Source organism: Pholcus phalangioides, unplaced genomic scaffold (genome assembly GCF_987345545.1).
Source record: "Pholcus phalangioides strain wild (caught in Gottingen) unplaced genomic scaffold, Ppha-v1.0 ptg000009l_1, whole genome shotgun sequence".
Lineage (NCBI taxonomy): Eukaryota > Metazoa > Arthropoda > Arachnida > Araneae > Pholcidae > Pholcus > Pholcus phalangioides.
The window spans coordinates 30,934,720-30,960,959 of NW_028301602.1; the positions used below are offsets into that span (position 1 = coordinate 30,934,720).

The following is a 26,240-nucleotide window of genomic DNA, read 5'->3' on the forward strand; positions in this document are numbered from 1 at the left end:
AATTTTGGTTCATTTTTCGTTTGTGTATATTTATGAATAAAGTTTAGAATGAACTTAATTATTGTGGGGGGATATAGTCTAATTAAGATTCTTATTACCTTGCTTACTTGTTTCGATGTACATGTTATTTACACCGCCATCTATTACCATCCTGCACCATTACTAGCTAAATTTACTCTGAAAATTATAAACCATTCCATTCGTAGAATTTTTGCAATCGTGTTTCGAATATCACTAACAATTTTGCTTAAAATTCGACAAACAAAATGACTTTTTCGATAATGGCATGGGTAGTCCAAAATTTATTATTGTTTTCACTATCTTGAGACTCCTATCAAGGGTCTCCAATACCATTTCATAGAAAAGTGCTCTCGAACGTAAATCGGATACTTCATCGAGAGAGATCTATTATTATACACACATATTACTTGTATTATATTATCTTATATACTATACTTGTCGGATAATAGGTCGCGTACTGAGGGGGGGGGGGACTGAAGTGTCCTCCAAAGACTCGAGCCCCTACAATTGCTTAGATTTAAATCGCTCATCAAAATACATGCTTAAATACTCAATAGCAGGAATATAATTAAATTAAAAAGAATTAATACAAATTTAGGATTGTCATTTCTTCCTTGGACCGGAGATGAATTAGTGCCCGATTTATTAATTGTTTTATTTATATTGCGAAAAATATATTATTTATTTTATAAATTGCTTTACGCTCTTGACCCATGCCCAGTTCATTTTTTGACATAGATCAAACCCTTAAGCGGCATTGAGGAGATATCGCGCCTCCTTGAAGTCCTTTTATTTTATCATTGGCACTTCCAGATATTTTGAAAAGTTTATTTCTCAATGGAACACTTTTCACTGTACATTTTACTTTTCTCTTGTTGGAAATCGGAAAAAATAGCCTACTTCATTAAAAGAAATAATGACATTTTTATATCAGCTGGAGATGAATTAATAGAGGGTTAATTAACAGTTGAAAAATGCAGTGATCAAAAGCTTAATGCCATTGCAAGAACATCGCTATTTTTCGACGTGTGTACTGTTTATTTATTTTAATTTTTATGAGTCATTACACGACAAAATGTATTAAAAAAACCTTTAATCAACCGACTTCTCTTCATCATCACTTTACAAATAAGAATTATTTGTGAACTTTATACTGTATCATGATTGGTGAACTACGGTGAAATGTGAAAACTAACTTTTCCAGAAAAGATGAAAGTGCGGCCAATATGTAGAAAATTGTGGTAATTTGTTATTTTTTGATTGGAATTTACGAGGTCTTTATCAGGACATTTTGGCACAGAGCAAGAAATCAATAACAAAGTCAGTTGATTCAATATTTTTGAAATTGAATTAATTTTGAAATTCCGGGATTTTTATAAATGTTGAGAAGTGGGTTTTTTTAATACACAAACATCACATTTCTTATTTATTAACATTTGATTTAAATTCAAAATGATATCATATCTGTTCTTCCATCAAATTGTGTTAATAATCGCTCCAAAAATATCAGTTTAATTCACAATTCTCTTAATACATACCGAAAGATTCTTCATGTATCACATGTCTTTAGTAAATCCTTAATCATTATCATGAGATATATATCTTTTGCGAAATTTCATGTTTTACATTCCGAAGTTTGAAATGAATTTTACTGAAAATTTTTCCTTAAACATCAATAAGAATAAAACATAGTTAATTTTAACAGAAACGAAGTCTATCAAAAACACTTGTCAAGACTAATATTTTCCTTTCTATAGAATAATACTAGAACGAAAACATCGTGTAAATTTTTCTATATCAAGTTAATTAAATTCTATAACTATTCATTGAGTTTGAAATAAAAACAAATTATAATCGCGAAGAAATTAATATTAATCATTTTCTTTCCCTGATATATTTTTCAATCGAATTCAAAAGAAAATTCCAAATAATTTTTTAAATATCTTTCAGTAATTTCAATTCCGTTGAAATTTAAAAGAGAAAAAAAAAGAATTATGTATATATAATTCACCATAATCAAAATCATCGATGAAAAATCGTTCTAAAAATTTTTCATTTCTTAAATGAAAACGACGTGTGTGCGTATTTTTTTTAAAATTTTTCCGTATAAAACTGGAAACGAGAAAATTGAATCACGGATTTGGGAATAAGAAAATGAAATTTTAAAAATTTAATAAAATAAAATATATATGAGTGAGAGAGAAATTGAAACACGTAACATTTTCTTATTTTTACTTGAAAAAAATGTAAAAAAATAACATTTTTCCTGAATAAAAATGTCCGTATAGGTGGCGCGCTTCGGGCTTTCGGAGCGCAAGGTTTAAAAAAAAATTTCTCCGGAAAACTAAGTCATTCAGTGGTTGTTTCTTGAAGTGGCCGTGCGCATACCCAAGGCGTATAAGACAGTTTATATATAATACAAGTTTTTTTTCTTTTATGTAAGGAAGATTGTGCGTTTGTTGTTGTTGTTGTCATTGATCGAATCCGTTCTAACGGGATTCCGGTCTTCTATCTCCAACGTTACACACACAAATAACATTGCCTAAAGAAATCTACAGGTTGTACGTATGAATGGATACTCTCGTGGAGCCATGCTCGCCGCTGCTTTTTTGGCTGTGATTATTGTGCATTTTCATAGTGAGTAAATTTTTCTTTTTATGGTTACAGATTGATATTATGGCAATGACAATAGAGCGTTGTATCAAAAATTATCTTTCATTTTTCCTCTTCTTTTTCGGTTTAGAATAAAAATGACATGTCAAGTTTGTTTCAATGCAAACTTGCAAATATGGATTGAAACGAAATTTTCTCAACAAAAAACTTGGAAGGAGAAAGTTGTTATAATTAATCAATTACTTGAGAAATTTCAGTTTTATCAAGGAATTTCAGAAGTTGATGTTTATATATTGATTTTTTATAATATCGTAGAATGTTAGAATTTTAAAGTTCACAGTTCTCTTGGAATTTTAGAATTTCACGTTCATTTTGAAATTTGAGAATTTTTAATTCAATAAAGGTTTATTGAGATTTTTAATTTAATAAAGGTTTATTGAGATCTTTAATTTAATAAAGATGCATTCAAATTTATATTTTAATCCAGATATATTCAAATTTATATTTTAATCCAGATATATTCAAATTTATTTGAATCCGGATATATTCAATTTTTCAATGTTAACCCCAGAAATTTTAAATGATTGATTGATCGAAAATCGGTTGATCTAGGAATTATAGAAATTTTACGTAGGTTTAAAAATTTCTAATGTCAAATATAATGTTAAAATACATGAATTTAAAAAACACAAGAGAGAGAGAGAATTTCATAATATAATGTTAACACAGGAAGGTCGAAATTTCCATGTGTGTACAGAAATTTCGAAATCTAATTTTGATTTTGAAATTTCAAGATTTAGGTTTATCCTGATGATCCTTATACAGAAATGTTTACGTACGTCAGGCCAGAAATTCCAAAACTAGAAATTTTAAAACTAATATATATGTCAAAGAATTTTAGAATATGATGTCCAGTAATTTCAAAATTCAGTGCCGATAATTAAATTTAAAAAAGTTAGTGTCAATTTCTAAATTTTCAAAATAATAAATGGTCATCCTTAAATTTCAAAACTTAGTGTCATCCAAATCATTTCAGAATTTTATATCGTCTGGGAATTTGAGAATTAAGTGTTGTCCTGGAACTTTGGAATTTAATATTGGTCTCAACAATGTAGCCGCTGTGGTGGTCGAGTGATCATAATGACGGACTCGCATCTTGAGGACCTGGGTTCAAACCCCACCGTCACCATAGTGGTTGTCGGCTCAAGTTTGGTTTCTTGTGGTTCCCAACTCCGAGGTGCAAATGCGAGCCGATCTCCCCGTTGAAAAATCTCGCCACAGAGAGCAATAGGCCTGAAACGGTATATTTATTCAATCACTACACTTCACTCATAGTTCGGAAAACTGATGGTAGGCCTATATGCAGGTAAGCATTACATAGAAACAAGATTCGCAACATGCACATTTTTCCAATCATGGCCCAGGTCTTCGACCAACAGCGAAAATTTCTACATTGAGGCAGAGAGCGGCGAGCCATGACAATATCGTCTATAGCAGAAAGCCTCCGCGCGAAACTCGCGACGTCACTGAAGAAGTCCATTTCACCTATAGTCATTGGATATACTGCAAAAAAGGTAAAGATTTCGCATACGTCGGACTGCTATATTCAACTGTGCTTCTACAGGTGAAATGGACAACTTCAGTGACGTCGAAGCTTCGCGCGGAGGCTTTCTGCTATAGAAGATGTTGGCCATGATCTGGGTAGGAAGAGATCTCGACAATGTAAGAAATTAATGTTCTGGTACAGAAATACAGTCGGACCTGCTTACAACGAACACGGATATTACGAATTTCGGCTTTATAACAAAGTTTTTCTATATCCCGTGAATTTCGTATTGTTTATCAACACTATTTTGATTGCTTATAACGAACACTGATTTCAGCAAACTACGCCTATAACATATTTCCGACCGATTTTCAGACATGGAATTGTCACGAATTTCTTTCTAATCTTATCTAAATCTTCTTATATCTGTAAATTTCTTTCTAAAACTGATAATGTCTCGTTTCTTTACTTGGAAGACATTCTAGTAGGGCTGTTTTCGATGCTGTAAAATCTTATTCTGCTTCTTTCACTTTCCCTCTCTGTTAAATCTTAATTTGTTTGCAGAAAAAAATATTAGAAAGAAAAGATTGGGATTATTTATTCCCAAGAATCTAACTTCAGTGCACATTTTCCATTCACAAGCTAGATTCGGACGTTAGTTGTGATGGGCTCATGGTGTGCAAATTAATTTTGAGAATGCCCAAGTGCAAAACGCTACCTATTGCTTCAAAAATTGCAGCTCTACAGTTGGTTGAAAACCAAAAAATGTAAAAAAAAGTGAGGAATCATAAAATTTGGGATTACTTGAAGTTCGTAAGTCTCTCCCCAAATGGTTCAAAAAAATTACACGAAAAATATTCCGTTTTTCGTGCTTTTACTGTACAAGAAAACTATGAGTATTTGGGAAAAATGATTTAAATTCAAAACGTTGAAAGTAAGGAAAAAATATCAAGAAGCAATGATTGTTACACATATTTCTGTTGATTATTATATTCAATTATGTGAGATTTTAATTGAATTTTTAATCTTTGTTAAAGTATATTACTTTTAATCTCGTTATTTTAAGAATTCTCAGATTACTGAAGAATGTGCATCGCGCATGTGAAATGTTTTAGCTTGCTTAAACGCATCATTCTTCAAGTCGGTACGGATATAACCAAGTTTGCATGTGACGAAAAGTTTCGCTGCTTTTTCCGACTTCGTTTTAAGTGGGTCGACTATAATGGAAAATAGGTTCGACAATGTGATAGAATTTTAAGTAGGTTCACAAGAGTTTCAGAATAATTTTATGTAGGTTGAGGAATTTCAAAAGTCCGTACTGACCCGGAAATTTTGTCGAAATTCACGATTATTCCTATTATTTTTCTTTTGCATCTTAATCATTCCGCTTCTCATCAGAATGTTTTTTGTATACACATTGTTTAAATAAGATATTTGTTTAATCTTTGTTTATATATAAGCAGTGATCATGGATACATATTTATTTATAATGGGCCTTTACATCTGAAACCGTAATCTTGACTTAACTTGAACATCTCAGTGCATGGCAGAAACTCTCCGGACTTGAAATTTATTTTTTTCGAGGATTCAGTGCATTTTATTCTCTCCACTCAGTGCTAGACGTAAATGCTAATCCAACTTCCAAGAGACCCTCTTTGTCCCGCGTCGTGCATTACACGATGGCATGAGAGATTATTCCATAAGAAAATATTATACACTTTAAGTGAGTGCTTTGGATGCTTCGTTGGCAAGCGTCCGACATGCAAAATACCATTTTCACTGCATTATTTATTTGGTGATTTCTTTTTCTTCGTCCTGTTTAGTAAATAATATGCAGCTCTCTCTCACACACAGAAACAACGGTTGTAGTAAAGTATTAACTGGACTGATTCCAGTAAATCATTTGCATAATTGAGAATCGTAAATGGCTTGACGGTGTAAACTATACACTGATAAGGCCCAGTGAATTTCGAGTGTTCTCTTGTAAATTCTCGGAGATTGTGTACTGGCGTCCTTGACCACGTGCGTGCACATGGCGTGCACGCGAAGCACAAAACATAGGTCCACGAATGCACGCGACCTGCCCGTTCCTCCAGAGAGATTGTCGAAATGTATTATACTTAAGGAACCCCTTTACTCTCCTCGCGTTTGACCAAATCGTGAACCCCTCGTTTTACCAAATTGAAAGCACCTTCACACGAAACAGGGAAATGATTCGGATTCGGTCTCTAATGACCGATATGTTTGGAAATCTGCTGATAATAACAGCTTTAGTTTACGAATAATTAATCCATTGCACACTCGCCTCACGCCTTTAGATTATATTTAAACTGATGGAACCTCATAAATCGGTTATCGAAGACATAGTATAACATCTGAGGATGAAAGTTTGAAATCGGAAACGGGAAATCCCCCGTTTCTATTGATTTCCTGTTGTGATGTGAGCTCAAACGGACACCAGTTGATATTTAAAAAAATCCAAAAACTCCCAAGTGTATGTTCAGACCTTTTTCTCGCGAGCAATGCGGTACTCACTAATGCATTAAGAATGTGCACGGTGCTTGCGAGCCCGTTTCGTGTAGGGGAGTGCTTCACAACAAAACGTTTTATTCAGCCCAACCGATTTGCGCGTTTGTTGTTATATACATTTAGTTTTCGAGTACTCTTCTTCTGTTGATGGACATAAACCGTATACTAATGAGTCCAGAAGGGTTAAAGACCCCCCCCCCTTGCCCAGAAATAATTATGAAAATATAAATTTCCCTAATTTGCATTGTTACTTTACTCGCCAGTGAAATCTCGGAATAAACCGTTCTCAAAGCCATAAACACAGGATGTATAGCTAACAGCTTGCGCCACAAATTACTGGCGAACCGTTGATCCAAGGGGCATATTTCCAATTAGAAAAAGTGTCCAAATAACGCGTAGACCTCAAGTCATTAGTATTGCAAGTCGTCGTATATTCATAAAAATAAAAACAATATTTCAAGGACACCATGTGCTCAAAAACCCCATTAGAAAGTTATTACCCTGTCTCTCCTGAGGCCAACAAAAATAAATCCACATTTCTAGTTGCAATATTCCATTGCGAGATATTTCAATTAAAAAAAAAAAACTGAGAAAAATTAGGATAAAATTAGGGTGACTATTTCCCGGGACAGTCTCGGTTTTCTCTGTTTTTCTGGCTGCCCCGACATTTTTTGAAAAAGTGTCCCGGTTTTTACATGTATTTTCAACGAAGCCAACTTGACTTTTTAATCTTCAAATTAATTATTAACTGGAAAATTACCTTCCGAACTCATAAATTACATTCTTATCGCGATTGCAAATAAGAATATTCATCTCATATATATTTGACTTGTTTTTTGTTTTTGTTCTTTTTCCTTTTTTCAATTATATTTTTATACGGGCTCCCAATCAAAAAGATATCAATTATTAAGAATTGTGTTTCTCTGTTATACCGAATGAAATGTGTGCCATAATATTCCCAGGAGAATTCAAAGATATATCCTGATGGAAATTTGGAAGTTTCGCAATTTTTATTGCCCTCTGCACAGAGGGCACGGGAGGCAAAAATAGCTCGTGCCCTTACACCGGCCAAAAATTAGAAGAAAAAAAATCGATATTTCAGGGAAAAAATTAAAATATCCAAATAAAATACCTTTTATATAGTACTAGCTATAATACCCGGCGCTGCCCGGGTTTTCTTCAATTTCTGTTAGAGGATTGTGGCAAACCATTGTAAAGGAATAAACTAAGTATTACACGTAATATTGGCAACATTGAAGAATTAACTAATCATTGTAAAGGCATATGCACGTCTGAAACGCATTGTTAGGGAACTACGGTAACCTGAGTAAACATTCCGAAAGTGTTTGTTGAGGCCGAGAAACCATTGTTGCCCCGGCAGATTTTCGGACATTGGCCCAGCTCTGACAAACTTTCAAAGTAGCCTATCATTCAAGTCGGGTCCTATTTGGTATATATGCAGAATTTGGTGACGATCGATCTAAAATTTTCGATTTGTATAGAGAACATACACACACACACAGAAAATCAATTATACATATATGTACAAATATATCTGCACTTTTTTTCATTTCGCATGTTCAGCCACTTTGATTTCTTCCATTGCAACAGAGTTGCGAATTGCACTAATTGATGGTTTTTTTTCTATGACCATAAAATAATTCGGTAATGAGGACTAACGGCATTCGTTTCAAAAATTATGTTTATTTCATGAATAAAACGTAACCTGCACTTGCCTCTGGTTTCATAGACAAAATAATGAGAAATAAAGAGAAAATATGAGGATTTTGTCTAAGATTTTATAGAGATTTACTTCATCACCGGCTCTTCGTAAATAACGCTTCAAAACTGCGTACACATTCTTTACGCGTAGATAATTATCGATTATTCTTGACTGACGAGTGAGTAGTACTTAAGAACAGCAAGAGTTTATCCGCGTAACTCGTATACAGTCCCCTCGCCCCATTCATTAGATTATTACTCTACATATACTCCGATCATGCTGAATTCTGTCGCCAAACTGAATAACGAGCTTATAATACAGCGTTAACAACTTCCTCGAAACAGCGTTAAAACGTTCGTGGTAAATATTAAGTTTTAACGAAGGGAAAATGGAGCTAATTGACATGACGAAAGCGTCGTTGTCGCCACCACAAATACTAACGATATTGCAGTGGCGTGACTAACAATATTAAATTCATAATAATCCTAATTCTCGAGTTTTAAAATGGAGGGGGGGGGGTTGAAGAACTCGCGAGGGGGGGGGAATGAAATTTGTACCCATAATGCAGTTTAAAACTTAGTATTTCTTATATTAAAGCTATTTATCTACTTCCCCTTCGCCACATTGCCGTACTAAACGAAATAACCTTCCACATGTCTGATATATACAGGGTGTCCTGTAAGTTCTAATTAGGCCTTTATCTCATCAACCGTTCGTCGTAGAGCTATGACTCCAGTTTGAAAAATTCACAAAATATGTTCAGAAATCAACCTGTACGAGTTCAAAAAGAGAAAATACAGTGTGTTCCAAAGTACAAAATTGAAATTTTTATGCGGACAACCTGTCCGAAAAAACAAAATTAGAAAGTTGTTGCCCTGTCTTTCCTGAGGCCAAGAAAAATATATACCACGTGCAATATTCCCTGAGATATTCGCATTCAAATATCGGAGCCAAAGTGGCAAAGAACAGGATGAAGTAACGGACAATGCTCCTTTCCCTCATTTATGCTATTCTTTTCCAACTTCTCTTCGTGATGTTGAGTTCAAATATCTAAGAAAATATTGCAATTAGAAACGTGGAATCATTTTGTTGTGACTTCAGAAGAAACGGGGGCAACAACTTTGTAATTGAGAATTAAGTTAAAAAACGGAGAACGAATAAAAATTTAGATTTTTGAGAAGTCTCTGCATTATACAAATACAAATACAAATAAATATGTAATATTATATATGATGAGAAGTCTCTGCATTGTAGCTGCATAGAAACAGAACAAAAAGGAAGCTCTCTGAAATCTAGTCAAGTAGTCCAACGCCCAACATTATTTATAAAGTTTCGACCACTATAAATCTACTGAAAAATAAAACCAATAAGTAAAAAGGGTATCGCTCCTGGATTAGGGTGAGGACAGTAAAATACAGGAAGCCATGGATGAAAAAAGATTAAGAAACACTGTAGCACCGTGGTGCACAAGCTCCGGCCTGTGGGCCAGATACCGTCACACGGTGGTTCCATCCGACCGGCCAGATACCGTCACACGGTGGTTCCATCCAACCGGCGAAAGGCGTTACTGTAGAAAAGGATCAACACACACGAACTGATACAGTTTTCCTTGAGACGAACATAAACATATGGAAAATTGTAATACATACTCAACCAACTCGCCAATTATCAACACGGAATTGTCCGAGATGTTGCCATTTGTAGCAAAAGGATTGTCAAAATTAAGTTGTCAATTATAACCAAAAAAAAATTCAAAGGGGCGTACAGTTGCCTATTATAGTCAAGAAAATTGTTAAGGGTAATTAAAGTTGCCAAATCTCACTAAAATCGCTGAAATAAAAATCGGATGGTGGGAAATGAAGAGGAACTGTAAAAAAATTGCAATGAAAACCAGAATGTAATCTTTGATTTTGTTGAAGAATAAAAATATCAAATTTTTTCGTCGAAAATTCGAAAATACGGGAATGAACGGGACAATGAACGTAGAAAAATCAGGACGGCAAAAACTACTGGAACTCCCCATCAAAACGGGTCATATGGTCACCGCACATATGCTAGTTTCTGGCTAGTGAGCGATAGCAATAACGCATATTTGTCAGTGGACTAACGGTTGTGCGCACCTGATGGAGCACAATGTGTGTGCTGGGAAATAATTAATCGTTGACATTCTGTATGCCAGGTTCCGTCAGTCGTTCAAGAATCGATTCGTTAGAAATTTTATTGAGCAGTGTTTTCCAACCCGTGGTCCATGGACCCCCCAGGGGTACGCGGGATCATTTTCATTTACTATCATTTCATGAATAGCATATTTTATGCTTTGGAATTGTAATTTATTCCATTTTTGTGATATGAAAGTTATAAAAAAAACAATACATTTTGGATTTTGTGGGAGGTTGCTGTTGAAATTGACCTGACGCTCTGGGGCCCGAAATACAGTGATATCAAAATGGTTGGAAACCACTTCCATAGAGGAATATAGACGAGGTGCATATGTGGTTTCGTAGTCCTTCAATAATCAGGATTCACAGATGTACCGTAAATTCGCTAATAGTTTAAAAAAATCCACAAATAATGCAAGGAATTAGTTTATTTGAATGTGGTTGGCCAATTCTCACGGAAAGAAATTTTGTTTTTGTATAGCAAACAATTTATTTCAAATTTTTTCGATAAAGGGCTCTGCGCGAGGGAAAATCACTGGAAATATGCAGATCAGAGTCGTATAAAATGAAAGGCGCATGATCATCAGCTAATTCTGAATTTTGCTGTTAATGGAGCTCAGATAAGATTTTCATTGTGATGTTGACATTGGTGACTAAAGCACAAAAAAAGTAAAGTTGTTTTAACTCAACCATCACTCTCCAGCTCATGATTGGCGAACGTTTCGAACACAGAAGAGATTGAACGAAGTTTCAAAGCCATAATTCTGTGGTTTGCTTTCGTGCAGCGCCCTCTAATGATAAAACTTAACTATTTTTTTTCTGTTAAAAAAAAAAAAGTGGATAAAAAATTCCTTTCGTGAGAATAACTTTTTGAGCCAACCGCATTCACCAATTAATATCAATTATATTATGCACCCACACACGTTTCCCAATTGCTTCAATTTTTTATTAATATTAAAACTACAGTAGAGTATCCATTATCCGAAACAATTGGGGACTGGGGATGGTCGGCTATAATTAATGTTTCAGATAATCGATCATTCACGGAAAAAATTTGTCAAAAATTAATTCTCATAGGAACAATAAGAAACAACGAACCAGTGATATTAAATATAAAAATGTACACATTTTGTACCATATGCCGTACAAATAACACAGAGAACTGACTGGCCTAGTTTGACAAGTTGCAAATGGCCATTAAAGTAGGCCTTCAGATTGGAGAACTGGAGAAACCGCGAGACACCCAGGCTCTGTCGCAAGAAGCAACGTAAGCTCTTCGCCCCCCCCCCCCGGAAGGGGGAGGTCCAGGGCATCTCCGGCAAAACCATTATTTATTGATACGTCAAAGATTACATATAGTGAAAGGAAATTAAAAATTATGTAAAAAGAAGAATCAAAGGCCTTCAGATTAGGAAAAGAAGTCCATAATTTTCTTTTACTTCACTAAAAACACTAGCGGAACTTCTACAGTACATAGTGCGCAAATTTGAATTTGCCGACTGAAACGCTTTCGTTTAACTGTTGCTTCGATTGATCGGTATTCGGACAATCGATGCTACACTATATTTACGAATTTAATAGACACCTTTTTGTTGCATACGTACTGCACCCAACGGTTTCTCCCATACAATGTGCTTCTGAAAAATAGCCCTCCGATAGGAATATGTCAGCTTATTAGGATTCACCATTCAAAACGAAACGTTCCAATTCCATTATCTCTGCCGTAAAATCATCAAGCCAAAATATCTAAGTGAATGAATGCACGCGTATCGCTATCCGGCCCTATCCTGATATCTTACCATGAGGAGAAGAAGAGGAAAAATTACGTAATTCAAGAAATGGTCAAAAATAAAACGTGATCCAAAAATTCGCTGCTCCAATTGCTCCTCCTCTTCCTTTTCCATGACAAAAATCTCAAAGTATCCCATTTTTCCGGACTCAATTTCGTATGGAATCCTCCAATCGCTCATTCGGTTTTTTTTTCCTCTTTGGAGAGAATTTCTATTTCTTTCTTTTTTTTTATTTTGTCTTCCAATTTCTCCAGATTTGGATTACATTTGCAATTCAGATTTACCCATTCATCGGTGCAATTTGCTTTTCTTTCCAAATCTTTCAAAAGCTAAGTTCGAGTACACCCACTTATATTTGCTCTCCCCCTCTCTGTCCATCTATATAAATATATGGTTTTATTTATTTATTTTTTTCCACCATTTCTTATCCTTTTAGCTATCGTTTCTCCCCAGAGCAATGTTATGTATATATGCTTTCTTTTGTTAGCATTTGCTTCGTAAACATTTTTATTTTGCTATTCCGCTCATTTTGGTTTTGAAATTATGCCTAACTTGAGGAAAAAACCTCAAAAGAGGGGGGATCCGTCCGGCTATATATTGTATACGAGGAAGAGCGATGAATAATGGACGTTCATTATTACCTCATATACGATTTGCAGGGATCATAATATTGTTGACGTTGCATCTGTTAAGGTAATAGTTACGATGTATCTTACTTTCATTGTGGCTTATAACCTTGCTTCAGGAGCAGTGTACTCCCCGACTGGCTTCAAAATTTTTGGATCAAGTCCTTCGATTTCTTATGATTTGTTTTAGTTGATGCTGTGTCCGTAATATTACGTCTATACGAAATATTTTGAAGAAATCGTTTAGTAGGATCTAGACATGCAGAAATGAGAAAACCTTGTATTTTTTTTTCCGGCTAGACCATTCAAAGACAGGTGAAATCTAAAGTCGAGTGATTTATTTCGGCATCCTCTGCTTTGGAAAGCCTTGGTTTTTATCGCTATGTCGGATGAGCGGCAAATTCAAAATCAGCTTGAAACAAAATAGATTCCAGTTTTTAGTTTAAAGCTCTGTGCATTTTGAAGCCTAGACAGAAAAAAAAATTATTAGGTCAATATCACATTTTTGTGATGTTAAATAAGTCGATTGACGTATGTTTAGTAAGCAATGGATTTGCTTGCATTATTCATTGGTCATCAATAGTTTTGCTTATACTATTCATTCGTCATCATTAGCTTTTCTTTCACTATCAGTTGATCATTAATAGTTTTTGCACTATTCATTTTATATTTCATTATATTTTTCATCATCGTTTTTCTTCAGCTATTCATTGATCAGCATTAGTATTTACTCACTATTCATTTGAACAGAGACAGTTCTGTCCCACTACTTATTTGATCAACAATAGATTTTTCACTATCAATTTTATCAGCAATAGTTCTCCCCTCCTATTAGCTTCATCAGCAAAAGATTTTCCCTCCATTAATGTTTCGGCAATACTTTTATTTACTATTCAGTTGATTAGGAATAGTTTTTTCCTCTATTCAGTTGATCAAAAATAGTTTTTCCCGTTATTTATTTGATCAGGAAACTCCCCTCCCAATTATGTGATCAGGAATAGCTTTTTTTCTTAGTCACACACTTTTTTTTTATCAGCAAGAGATCCCATTCAAGAGTCACATGCTATTATGCATGAAAAGAAAAGTGTTCAACCACTGCGTGCTACCAGCATTGACTTATGGAGCTGAAACATGGACACTCACAAGCAAGACGATACAAAGGCTACCGACAAAACAAAGGAACATGTAAAGATGTATGTTAGGCATCACAAGGCGAGACAAAAAAGAATCACTTGGATATGGAACTACACTAATGTATATAATATCATGGAAATAATTAAATGTCTAAAATAGAAATGGGCTGAACATATTGCAAGATGACGGGACAACAGATGGACCACAAGTATTCTAGATTGGTGCCTCCGTGGTGTTAAACGTCCGAGAACGCGTCCACACGCAAGATGAATTGACGAGATTCAGGAAAGTGGCTGGAGTCAACTGGATGGCCAAAGCATCAGACAGAGCAAAATGGTAAAACTTTGAGACCTTTATACAGCAGTGGATTGAAAATTGTTGTTGATGGTGATTATATATATAATATATAACATACATACATACAAAGTTTACCACACACAATCAATCTGTTCAAATATTTTTAGATTTCTTCTCCATTTATTGAGCTCACAGTCACTGTTTTTGGAAAAATATTTCAACTGGAATCGAGCATTTGGTTCGAGATTATTTCCATCCGCCATCGAATCAAACATAGCATACGAATCCCATCTTGACGTAAGCATGAATTATGCGAAAGAATTCTGAGAATTCCTGTTCAATATTCACAAGGTCTTTCTCTCTTTCTCTCTCGGGTCATATAGAGAATCTAATATATTTTTCCCACATTTTTCTCCAAACATACCGGAAAATCAAATCAAAACTGAACACGGTGTTTGATGAATTTTATAACTCGGGACTTCATTTAAATAATAATAGCAATAACAGAGCATGATTCAAGACAACGGAATCCCAGCTGATAGGATTCCCTCCATCACAAGAAATACTCAGATCGCATCGACACGGTATATAAGTTATCCTTCTATTCTCTATGTATTTTCATACGTCGAAACGGCAGGCATCGTATCGACTTCATTTTCATATGTCGTGCCATTTGGAGCCCAACGCCAAAGGAATTTGACATCTGTTAATATTTCAAAACATTTTGAATATGCCTCCCGATATTCTCTGCAAATTCTCGTTTAGGTTCTCCCTCCGGATCATTACGAGAGAATTCTCCCTTCGTCGAAATGCCAAAGCTATAAAGCTTGTCAAGAACGATAATTTTAATCTGTGCCAATCGTAACTTATTGAAGAGACGATAGAATGTCTTCTTGAGAAAGCGTGGTGAAGAAATTTAGAATGTAATTGGTTTTCCCGTGGGGAATGAATACCTATCGTTCGCCTGGAAACGGTTGCGTTGACTTGATGAAAAGCGCGCTTCTCCCCACCCCCCAATCCAATGTTGGCCGAGTTTTAGATCGAACTTGAAAACCTTGAAAAATGTTTTACATTTCAATGGAATTTCATTGATGGTTAATCTCGTCGCTGCGATTTATTCCGAATTTAGATGTTCCCGATATATATATCCGATGGAGATATTTAGACGTCGAGTGGTTTTTGAGATCGTGTTGAAGAGAGAGAGAGGAGATTGGTTTTTTTTCCTTTTTATTTTTGTACTGCCTCTTAGGAAAAAGGATCGATCTTTCGTGATGAATCTCCTTAGACAAAATTTAGTGAAATTGAAATGTTTGTATATTGATTGTGGGGATTCCGGTACTTCCCAGAGAAATGTTTGATTAACTATGTAGCTTGTCCGAAATTTTTGTGCGGCTCTTATTTTGTGCTGTGTGGAAAACCGGAATATGAGAAGCAATATATTATTACCCTATAGGCTATACCAAGTTCTCAAAAATGGGGGTGCCTGGAACACCGAGGTGAACAGTTTTAACGAGGGTCCACAGTTTTTTACTGGAAGTACACGGCCCGATTGCGGAATTGTAAAAAAATAATAATGATAAGTTGAACAAAAATAAATAATATAAATAAATTACGTTAGAGGTATCCTACTCTTTAACATGTTAAAGAACTTTCTTGTGTAGAAATGTTAGTGGAAATATTATTAACCATTGATACATTTCGAATTTCTACCATATATATTTGATTGTGAATGTTATCCTACGTCAACAGAAAACTTTACATACCTTCAATACTTGATTTTTATCTAATTTTCAAAAAAAAAAAGCATTAAAACAGCTTGCAGTCATGATAAAATTGCATGAAATCAATGTAATTGAATAAAAAACGATTCAAGGTAAAGAAAACTGTTCAGTGTATAAAATGATAAGAAAGATTGAGATTTTATCGACTCAGACTCATTCAAAATTAAATTTTAAGTTTTAAAAGCTTTAAAAATTGGCAAAACCTTTTATAACCCCAAGTATTTGTGAATGGATCTCAAATGTTTTTTGTCATTTTACGAAACTGAAGATTTTCCTTTATTTTGAATCAATTTTTATCCAATTTCATTGATGCCACGTTATTTTATAATGCGCGCAAGGTGTTTTTAATACTTTTTTTTTAGAATTTGTAAAAAATTAAGTATCAAAGATATGTAAATTTTTTTACTGGCATAGGATAGCATACACAATGTGTAAAAATTTGATTTGGATAAAATAATGAATAAATAATATTTTTAATATTATTTTTGAATAAAAAGTTTTTTTCCCCATGTTTAAAGGCAGGAGACCCTTCAAAAAGAAAAGTTTCAATTAAATTAATGCGCTCCGCTACAACTAATTAAATTAAGCACCGCTACAACGTTACGTTGGCAAAGTACAGCAATAATACTGTTATAATTTGACAAAAATTGTACTTGTAGTGAGAATTCTGGATAGGGGTATGAAACGTTGTTTTAGTTGTTTTGCAGTCCAGTAAATAATATTGCTATCGCATCACAGTTACTAGTACTGGATTTAAATAAAAAAAAACCGATTTTCTTCGGTTTTCCAACTTCGAAACGCGAATGCGAGCTGATCTGCCATTTGAAAAAAGTGTCCTGCAGAGAATAATCAGACCTTCAACACGATACTTACATAACATAGAAATTACAGCATTTACCGAATTTACTTCAGAATATCAAAGACAGATGGCAGAACCACCAAAACACGAAACAAGCACAACCTACAATAGAAATACGTTAGGGCCATGCATATAACATACGCTCACACGTTCCGAAATTTACCTTTCCTTAGAAATTCCGCAGAAGAATGTGTACGAGGAAAATGTAAGGATAAGTAGTACTGGAAAAAAATGTCTTCCATTGCTCCAGAATTTCATAAAACATCTTTTATAAAACACTTTTAAACTTTTATAAACTTACAAATGTTGTAGAGAGAGTATTTTTAATTGCTTCGAAAGCGGATATGTATGCGTGAGTCTATTTCTACTCAGAATGATACGGATGAAGGACTTCAGTGCGACGAAAAGTGTAGAAAAATTGCTGAATACAAATACAAAGGCCACAACAGGCAAAATGCCCAACGAGGCGGTTGAGAAAAAGATGTCATATATTTCAAAAATACAGCAACCCAATTAAAAACTAAAGTATGCCCTTCCCCCAACATGCAATGCCATAATTCAATCTAGATTTCTACTAACGCAAAATAAAGTAGTTTTGAAATGTGATTGGGAAAATATTTATTCCCTGATAAAATAAAATTTCCTAATGTTGCGATTTAATTCTACAGTCAAATAATTAATATGTGTTTTCCAGGATAGTTCTGAATCTAAAGAAAAATCCCTAAATATATACAGTCAAACCTCGTTAATCAGTCACTCTTGGAAGAGCAAAATATGACTTAGTAAGCGGAGTGACTCGTTAAACGGAGTAAGCCATAGCTGTGCCAACTCCTGCCTGAGGACAATTGGGACTTCCAAAAAGTGACCCAATAAGCGGAGTGACGTGTTAACCGGGTGACGCACTAACGAGGTTTGACTGTATATATACTTAAAGGTGACTACTCTATTGACAACTATGCACATACGGTCCAAAAAACAACCATCTGTCATACTATTAATATTTTAGAACACCAAAATCATTGAAGGCATGAGAACCAAATAACAAGTTTTATTTATATTTAATTTTAATTTATTATTTTTAAACCAGATAGTTATTGAGTTAAGATCATTTTACATGTTATTTCTCAAGTTAGTTGAAGATCTTTCAGAGTAACAAAGAGCTAAATCATCAGCCAAAAGCAGTGATTTTTCCTTTCAAAGTAAAGTTATTAAAGTATCAACATTCTCGCTGTTAGATGACTGTAGTTTATGCTACTATAGGCATCAATATTTCCGGGTGGGGGGGGGGGGGTGTCCGCGACTTAAAACTGGGAACCACTGTCCTATACAGTAGACAGGGTCATGTATAAATTTTGTGATTCATGGGAAAGTAAAAATATGCAGAATCACACACACACACATGATTGAAAAGATGCGTAATAACCATAAGTGTTCATTGAAAAAAATATCATTTTGCGGGGAGTTTGCTTTTTAAAACTAAAAATAATTTCTATACCCTTGTTCCAGGTGAACTACAGGGGTTTAAATGTATCCCCATCGATTATTTATTTTAATTTTCAGTCGCTAAAAGGTGTGAAAACAGTTGATTCTTTCCCCTTCTGTTAAGGTATCCGACTACCTTTCTTGTCACTTTTCTTTTAAATGATACTGGAGTGAACTTTAATAACATTTTTTTGATAGAAAGAGTCTCGAAATGATGAAAGCAATAACAAATTTCGATCTACCTATGTTATTTTCTATGAAAAAGTCACTTGTATATATATATATATATGTAATTTTAGGCAAAATTCTCGTGATATTCGAAATACGATTGCAAAACATTTTGTCAATGAAATGTGTTTTGTGATTTTCGCAGTATATTTAGTTAGTAATGTTGCAGATTATGAGAACCAAAATTTGAAAGATTGTATGATGGGCGCAGACCCCTAATATTGAAAGAAGGGGTATGAATTTTCACAATTTGCAAAAACCATGGCAACTTCTAAACTTAAATGATGATTTTCACCGTTTTTGACACATAACTTAAGCTCCCTGAGCAAACGTTCTTTATGTAAATGCTGTGTTGATAGAGCATTATTATTTTTGCACTGCATAGGTATACTATGATTAATTAATATGTATAATAATTTGATAAACAAAAATAAAAGTTTTCAATGTAGGTGCAATACTTTACTATTTACTAATTGTAAATAGTACATGTACTCAGGGCCAAAACTGGAGGGACTTGCCCGGGTTTAAAAATTTAGGGGCACAACAAGTTTTAAAGGGGAAACAAAGGAAACCACTATATAAAATTATCGAATTTTAAATTGGTAGGGGGTGGCAAAATAATATTTGCAGGGCAGCAAAACCCTAGTTACGGCCCTGCATGTATTTGACTACATATCATCACTGATAGATGACGGTATATTTTAGAAATCTTCACCCCCCCCCCCGCCCCCCCAAAAAAATATCCGACCAGGAGCCGCCACTGATTATAACCAAATTTTTGAAAGCATACGACACACTTTTACAAATAGTTAATATTAGAAGTAAATTGGAAGAAATGTGAATGAATTCCGTACATTCCGAAAAGTTTTTATTGAATAGTTCTAGATAACTTTCTGCATTTTATGATCTTATTTCGCACATTTTTTTACGTTCAGTATTAGTGGCAGTAGTATATACATGATTTGTATATACATCATTTCGTTGATGATATTCCATTCGTTCCAGATATTCATATCTGGGAGACCCCCACATGCTACATGATATGATCATGTATATTCTACTAGTGGCAGATACAAAATTATACGAAATAAAATCAGAATACCAGTACCAGATAAAAAGTTTTTGATTTTTTTTACTTTTTTATAATATTTACCAATGAAATAACTATAAAATAATTATTGCTATGGTCATCTCCTTCTGATGTCAAACTAATACATTAAAAACTCATCAATACCATGGCATCCAAGGGCGCTAAACCACCACTCACCTTCCCTCTCAAGGCTGCAAAAAAAATTCTCATCATTCATATTCACAAATCGTTCATTACATTTATCAAGTTGTTTCGTTAAATATTGCATAAAATAAAAAAGGACCCCCTCTAAGAGTTGTGTGGTCAAGTCGTAGTAGTAAAAGTAACCGTACTAACTGTATTCTAACCGTTAATAGGTATAAGAATAATAGATAAAACTTGTATACAGGTTTCATTTCAATAGATTTTCATTTTAATAGGGGGGGGGGGGGTTATGAATCAGAGCGTATTTTATAATATTTATACTTCTGGGGTACATTTGAAAGTCGAGGATATTTGACCGGCAACAGTCCGTGGTACATTGCAATTCTAACACAGTTGCCAGTACATATTGGTAAAAAAAAACACCAAATATATAAATACAGTGCAATACGCGCTGCTCTTTGGTATTACTTATTATGAGAGAATATAGTATGCCTTGCAAATTTTATAAGTACAAATATTCAACGAAACTATGCTCGAATATTCAAATTTGAATACCATGGTATACGAACTGTGGATTTATTTACGGGAATAATAACACTGGTCAACAATTCTTCTCTTTTGTTTTATAACATGAGTGAAATAATTTTTTGAAGACTAATTGGGATGATGAATTCAAATATGATCGTGAAAAATCTCTGGCGAATTATAGTCATTTTTTTAAATACATACACAGTATTGGGAATACAATGAAAAACTTAGACATCTTGTAAACGGAAATAATTAGCACACTTTTCATTAAAAATTATAAAACGTTTATTACGATTGCTATTTCATCATATTCATATATCGTTATACATAAAACTGAAAAAAAAAAAATTTTTCTCCACATACACATGTATAAGTAATATCTACATATAAAGTATACATTCAGTGTACAGTATTATAAAGTGCATAAAAAACTCTTGACGTTTAGGGTTTAAAATTTGGAAAAAAGTTGAAAAGATATATTTATAATACTATCCAAAAAACTCCTCCTATTTTTGGGACAAAAAAGGAGTTCCTTATACACGTTAAAATGCGGTAATATACACAAAACTAAATTTTTACGCATTTTTCTATTAGTTTATATAAATAATTCATTTTTTTCCTTTTATGTATCGTGTTGTCTTCTTTCTGCACAAACCAAACAGTTATCACTAATCGCTGAAGAGTCCCACCTCGATTAGGATCTCGCAGATATGATCATACACAAGGATCAATCCATAGTTTCCTTATCTGAAGAGGTTAAATATTCCTTCTTTTAGTTTTGCCTGACTTACTTTTGGAAAAAAATCCTTTCAAGTACGAGAAACATGGGTCAGATTTAGCCCCAGTATTCATAATGCTTCATGCACCCCAGGGGTGGTATTATATATGCATAAACCTCTTAGGAGGAGACATAGAAGTTTACGGGTGAGAAGGAGGGGGGTGTCCAAAAAGATTTATTCGTTATTTAAAAGTTATTCACCTTTAAAAGCATTTAAGTTAACAGAAATCGATTAAAATATCGGCTAAAAAATTTTTCTTTCGGTATATGTTAATTTTTTTCACAAAAATATTTAAAAATATTTTTAATTTTAAATCGTCTCAGGAGAGAGAGGCAGGATCCCCTGTATACCTTTGATCAGTCCCAATTTAATATGAAGTGGAGGCAGCTAAACGTAGAGAAAAACTTATTTGGAACACTAGTACTTTACATCTGTAATGTTAATTTATATATAGAATCGACGCTCGTCATTACGACCACACGTTATAGTGACCATCCCATTACAACGACCGGTAGGATAAGTCCCAAATGTTTTCATAAGACAACTATCATATATGTTTTACTTCCGATATAGCGACCCTCCCAATGTAACGTCCGTCTTCGACAAGACGAAGGGGGTCATTGTATCGAGCGTCGACTGTATATATACAGCTCCAGTTTTTGACTAAATGTTGTACATAAACGTAAAACGCTTGTTTCTCTTTCAATTGGAAAAAGAATGATAATCCTGTTGCAATTAGAGGTAAAATCAGTGTTGCCATTCTCAAAGTTTCACATGGCAAAAAATCGAAATACGAACTATTACCTAATATCATTTCACACACATACCCAAAATATTCTAATTTCGCGTAGGATATTAAATACTATATACCACCCAACAAATAAACTAGACGCGATAGCCATCTTTTAAGGTCAGATCTGCAATCAGCAGCCGAAAATTAACCACGAACAGCTTAATGTTTCATATTACAAAAACCTTGCGGACTAGTGTAATTTGCAAGGTGGGATAGATAATTACGAATTCAAATCACGAATTGAAAAACTTTCAGTGAGTTGTATACCAAACGAATCGCCATGAAAACTGGATGAAAAGACACTACGTTTAATATGATATTGAATTTATGAACCTTTTCTTTCGGGTAGAGATCGTTCAAAAATTAGAGAACATTCTTTATGGAGTCATTCCTTGGCTATAAAATTTGCTATTGCCACTTAAGACGTTTCGCTTCTTTCAAAAATAATGCACGTACGCTTAATACTTTGTATCCGTTAACGGGTGTGGATCGGGGTCCCGTAAATTATCCGCATCCGTCGTATTAAACGTAGCCTGGGAAAAGAAGACGCAATTTTTACGATGTTGTTCTTACGTGGGGAGGTATCTTAAACAGCTATTATCTTAATGGCGTTTGGCTTCGCCTTTGCCTCAACGATAGATAGCCCTTGTTCCCAGCAACACTTAACGCTTGTTCTTCCTGATTTATGGTAAAAAGGTGATAATCCCGAGATGCTTATAACATGCAAAAGCCATGTCTTTATACATGTGGCTGTTCCGCGTTAAACTTACGAGCCGAAGCATTAGCGGGAAACATGAAAATCGAGTGGTTAACATTAATGCATCGCCTGCATTCAACTAAAAAAAAAAAAGATGGAATTCTATCCAATTCTGATTGGTTTAATTCCGGCAAGATTCAGTGAAAATGTCCAATTCTTTGAAAATAATCTATAAATTATTATTATTATTTTTAATTAGTACCGTGGAGAGATCATTGTATATTGTAAGAAATTTTAGTTGTTGGGTAGTTTTTGTTTATACGTAAAGTCCCGTTAAGTCGGATTTCAACTATTCCAGCACAGCCGGACAGACAGACATGACCCCAGAGAGACCATCTTGGGATGGTTTACGTTTTATTCCAAAGGGATAAACGGTCTCGGAGAGTGTGATTCCAGCACACAATATCTGATTTAGCGGGGTATCCGATTGTGCGGGAACAATTCAATTTCCATTTGCGACGTTAGTATAGTTTGTATATCGAAAACTGATGTAGGATCACTATTAATAAAGCTTCTTGAAACCAAGATTTTTACTTTTCATCAGGAAAGTTAGCACCCTCTATTGGCTCAACAGAGAACAGAAATAAAATAATTAAATGCATGTATTGAAAACAGCTTGAATACTTGAAGGACAGTACCTACCTTCAAATGTTTTTCTTTTATGATCTTAACTTAGTAACATACTTTTCAAAAATTCCAAATGTTTCATTCAATAAAAGCATTATGTATACAGGGTGCATAGCAAACGGGGCGTATGGTATTTTACTGGCGAATCGTTGATCCTAGACATACTTCCATACGTCCCGTATTTCCCGGGACAGTCCCGGTTTTTTTCCTTTTTCTAGCCGTCCCGACTTTTTGACAAAAGTGTCCCGGTTTCTCCCGTTTTTTACATGACGCCTACTTGGAGTTTTATTCTTTATTGAAGTCAAAGATTGAAGAAATTTTGAACTCATAAATTATATTATGATAATTACAACTACAAATAACATTATTCTCCCATATTTGCATTGGTGAACGTTTTATTTTGTGGAATCCACAGCAATTAGCAGTAATGCTTCGTTTCCCGCCATTGCGATTTTTCCGTAATTTCAGCAATATTTGGCAACATTGTTCACTTTTGGCGTTGTTCTTGGCGATAATTGCCGATGTCCCGTATTTTCCCGTATTTGGAATCCGAATGTCCCGTATTTCTTTCGAGGAAATATGGTCAGCCTATACTTCCAGTTAGAAAGTTTCCAAATAACGTGTAGCATTCAGGTATGTCATTCATGTTGCAAGGGGTTGTATAGTTATTGAAATAAAAAATTATCTTTTTATACATTCGTTGTGTGTCACAAAGCCCAATTAAGAAGTTCAGAGGAAATTTGAAAAAACAGCATTAAATGTGGGTAAACCGTTTCACGCACACATTTAATGCTGTTTTTCCCCAACTTTCCTTCGTTTTTTGAATTTTATAATATCTTTTAGCGAATATTACACTTAGGAACGTAGCATTTTTTTAGTTGATATCAAGAGAGACAAGGCAAAAACTTTCTAACTGGGTTTCTGAGGACAGGGTGTGAGTATCAAAAGTAAATTTTCATATTTCAATAAGTATGCAACTTGAATGACATATCTGAGTACTACACGTTATTTGGAAACCTTTTCTAGTTAGAAGTATACCCCCCGTCCCCTATTTGTTACGCATCCTTTATAGTAGATGATATGCATTAACAATTGACGTGTGAAGGGTAATATTCGAATATTCGATCATCGGGGGAAAAGTCTTTGATATTATCTAATGACGATTTAATCCCATCGATAAAATATGAAGCGGGGGAACTTTAACATCGTCTCTATCGCAGAAATTTTGGTGCCGGAAGAATTCATCCGTTTAAACGGGATATCCGTTTATCCGTTGTCCGATTTATCTAGGCTGACTGTATTTTTAAAAATGTTATTGCCAAAAAGAATATCGTTATCAATTCATTTCGTATCAATATCATCGCTGGAAATACATTATTGTCGATAAAATGCATTATTGTGAATATTACCGCTGAAAATGCAATACTATCAATACTAATTGTTGTTAGAAATGCATTATCACAAATATTACATTGAATATATTATATCATAAATACACTTTTTTCACATCATTGATACATATACGATATTATTTGGAAAAAAAATTATTATTATTAATATAATTTTCTAGAAATTTACTTTTTCGTCTATATTATCGTTAGAAATGTTTTCATAATCCGACGCTATTGAACATCATTTAATGTATTATTTCTCTTTCCAATAAAATAGCAGTTGCCTCGTTGAAATTGCTCGAGGTATCAGTTCCAGCGGTCGTAATGCGTGGGGATCCAGTTCGGCTCAACTGTTCATACGACCTAGAGGGCGACAAGCTGTACTCGGTGAAATGGCATAAGGATAACGTAGAATTTTACAGATACTTACCCGAGGACAGGCCTGAAGGACAACAATACAATTTGGATGGCACATATCTAGACGTAAGATTGTTATTTCTTTTAATAATGAGAAAATAAATTACACGTTTTACACAAACAATTAATTTAGACGAATAAGCTCGAACTTAAGGGTGTCACGATCTTCGATTTCTCTTTCGGTTTTACTCACTATTCTTCTAAGCAAGGGGTCATTCAAGTATTACGTCAGCATCGGCGGGGGGGGGGGGTTCGGATTTGCTGACTTTTGATGACGGGGGGGGAGGGGGTTTGAAGGTTGCTTACGTCATTAACCACCCCTTTTTGAAGATATTAAATATTCTAAGCTGCTGACGAAGTTTTGCTGACAGGGGGGGGGGGGGTCAAAAATGACTGAAAATCTACTTACGTAATACTTGAATAGCCCTTAAGGCTTCAAGAAGTCAATTTTTTTCAAAAATGGCTTGGGAAAAATACTCCACTTGATTGCAAGTGAAATGCAAAAAATGTTTCGTCGTAATTGTTCGGTTCTTCCGAAATAAAACAGGAAATAAATGAATGAATGACGGTGTAAATGCGTCCAAGAAACAAACGTTGAACGCATTTTCCTCAGATTGACACATTTTGTTGCTCTCTCATCCGTAAAATTAAAAAAAAACTACTGCATTAAAATTGATCAACTTTAAAATTCTCACACACACAAATTTCTTTTTCGATCGACACAAAATTTTATTATTTTATTTGCTACAAAGTAAAGGGATTCTTATTCATCTTTAAAAATCGACTTGAAGCCTCGGACATCTTGACACTTTTAACTTCAGCTGTAGTTTTATCATTTTTCTGCAAATTAAACAAGCAAACTGTACGAATAGATCAGTACTAAAAAGCACATGTTTAAACACGATTTTGGTAGAAATTGTAACAGT

At 34.3% G+C, this 26,240-nt stretch overlaps 1 protein-coding gene across 1 annotated transcript in view; it reads left to right on the forward strand.

Annotated features, from left to right (window-relative positions):
* The first annotated feature begins 2,393 nt into the window (after positions 1 to 2,393).
* LOC149082800 (uncharacterized) overlaps positions 2,394 to 26,240 on the forward strand; it is a 38,851-nt gene continuing 15,004 nt past the window's right edge. The window contains exons 1-2 of the mRNA XM_089235961.1: positions 2,394 to 2,658; positions 25,175 to 25,380. Of these exons, the coding sequence (XP_089092087.1) occupies positions 2,589 to 2,658; positions 25,175 to 25,380 (276 nt within the window). The 5' untranslated portion in view covers positions 2,394 to 2,588. The remainder of the gene's footprint in view (positions 2,659 to 25,174; positions 25,381 to 26,240) is intronic.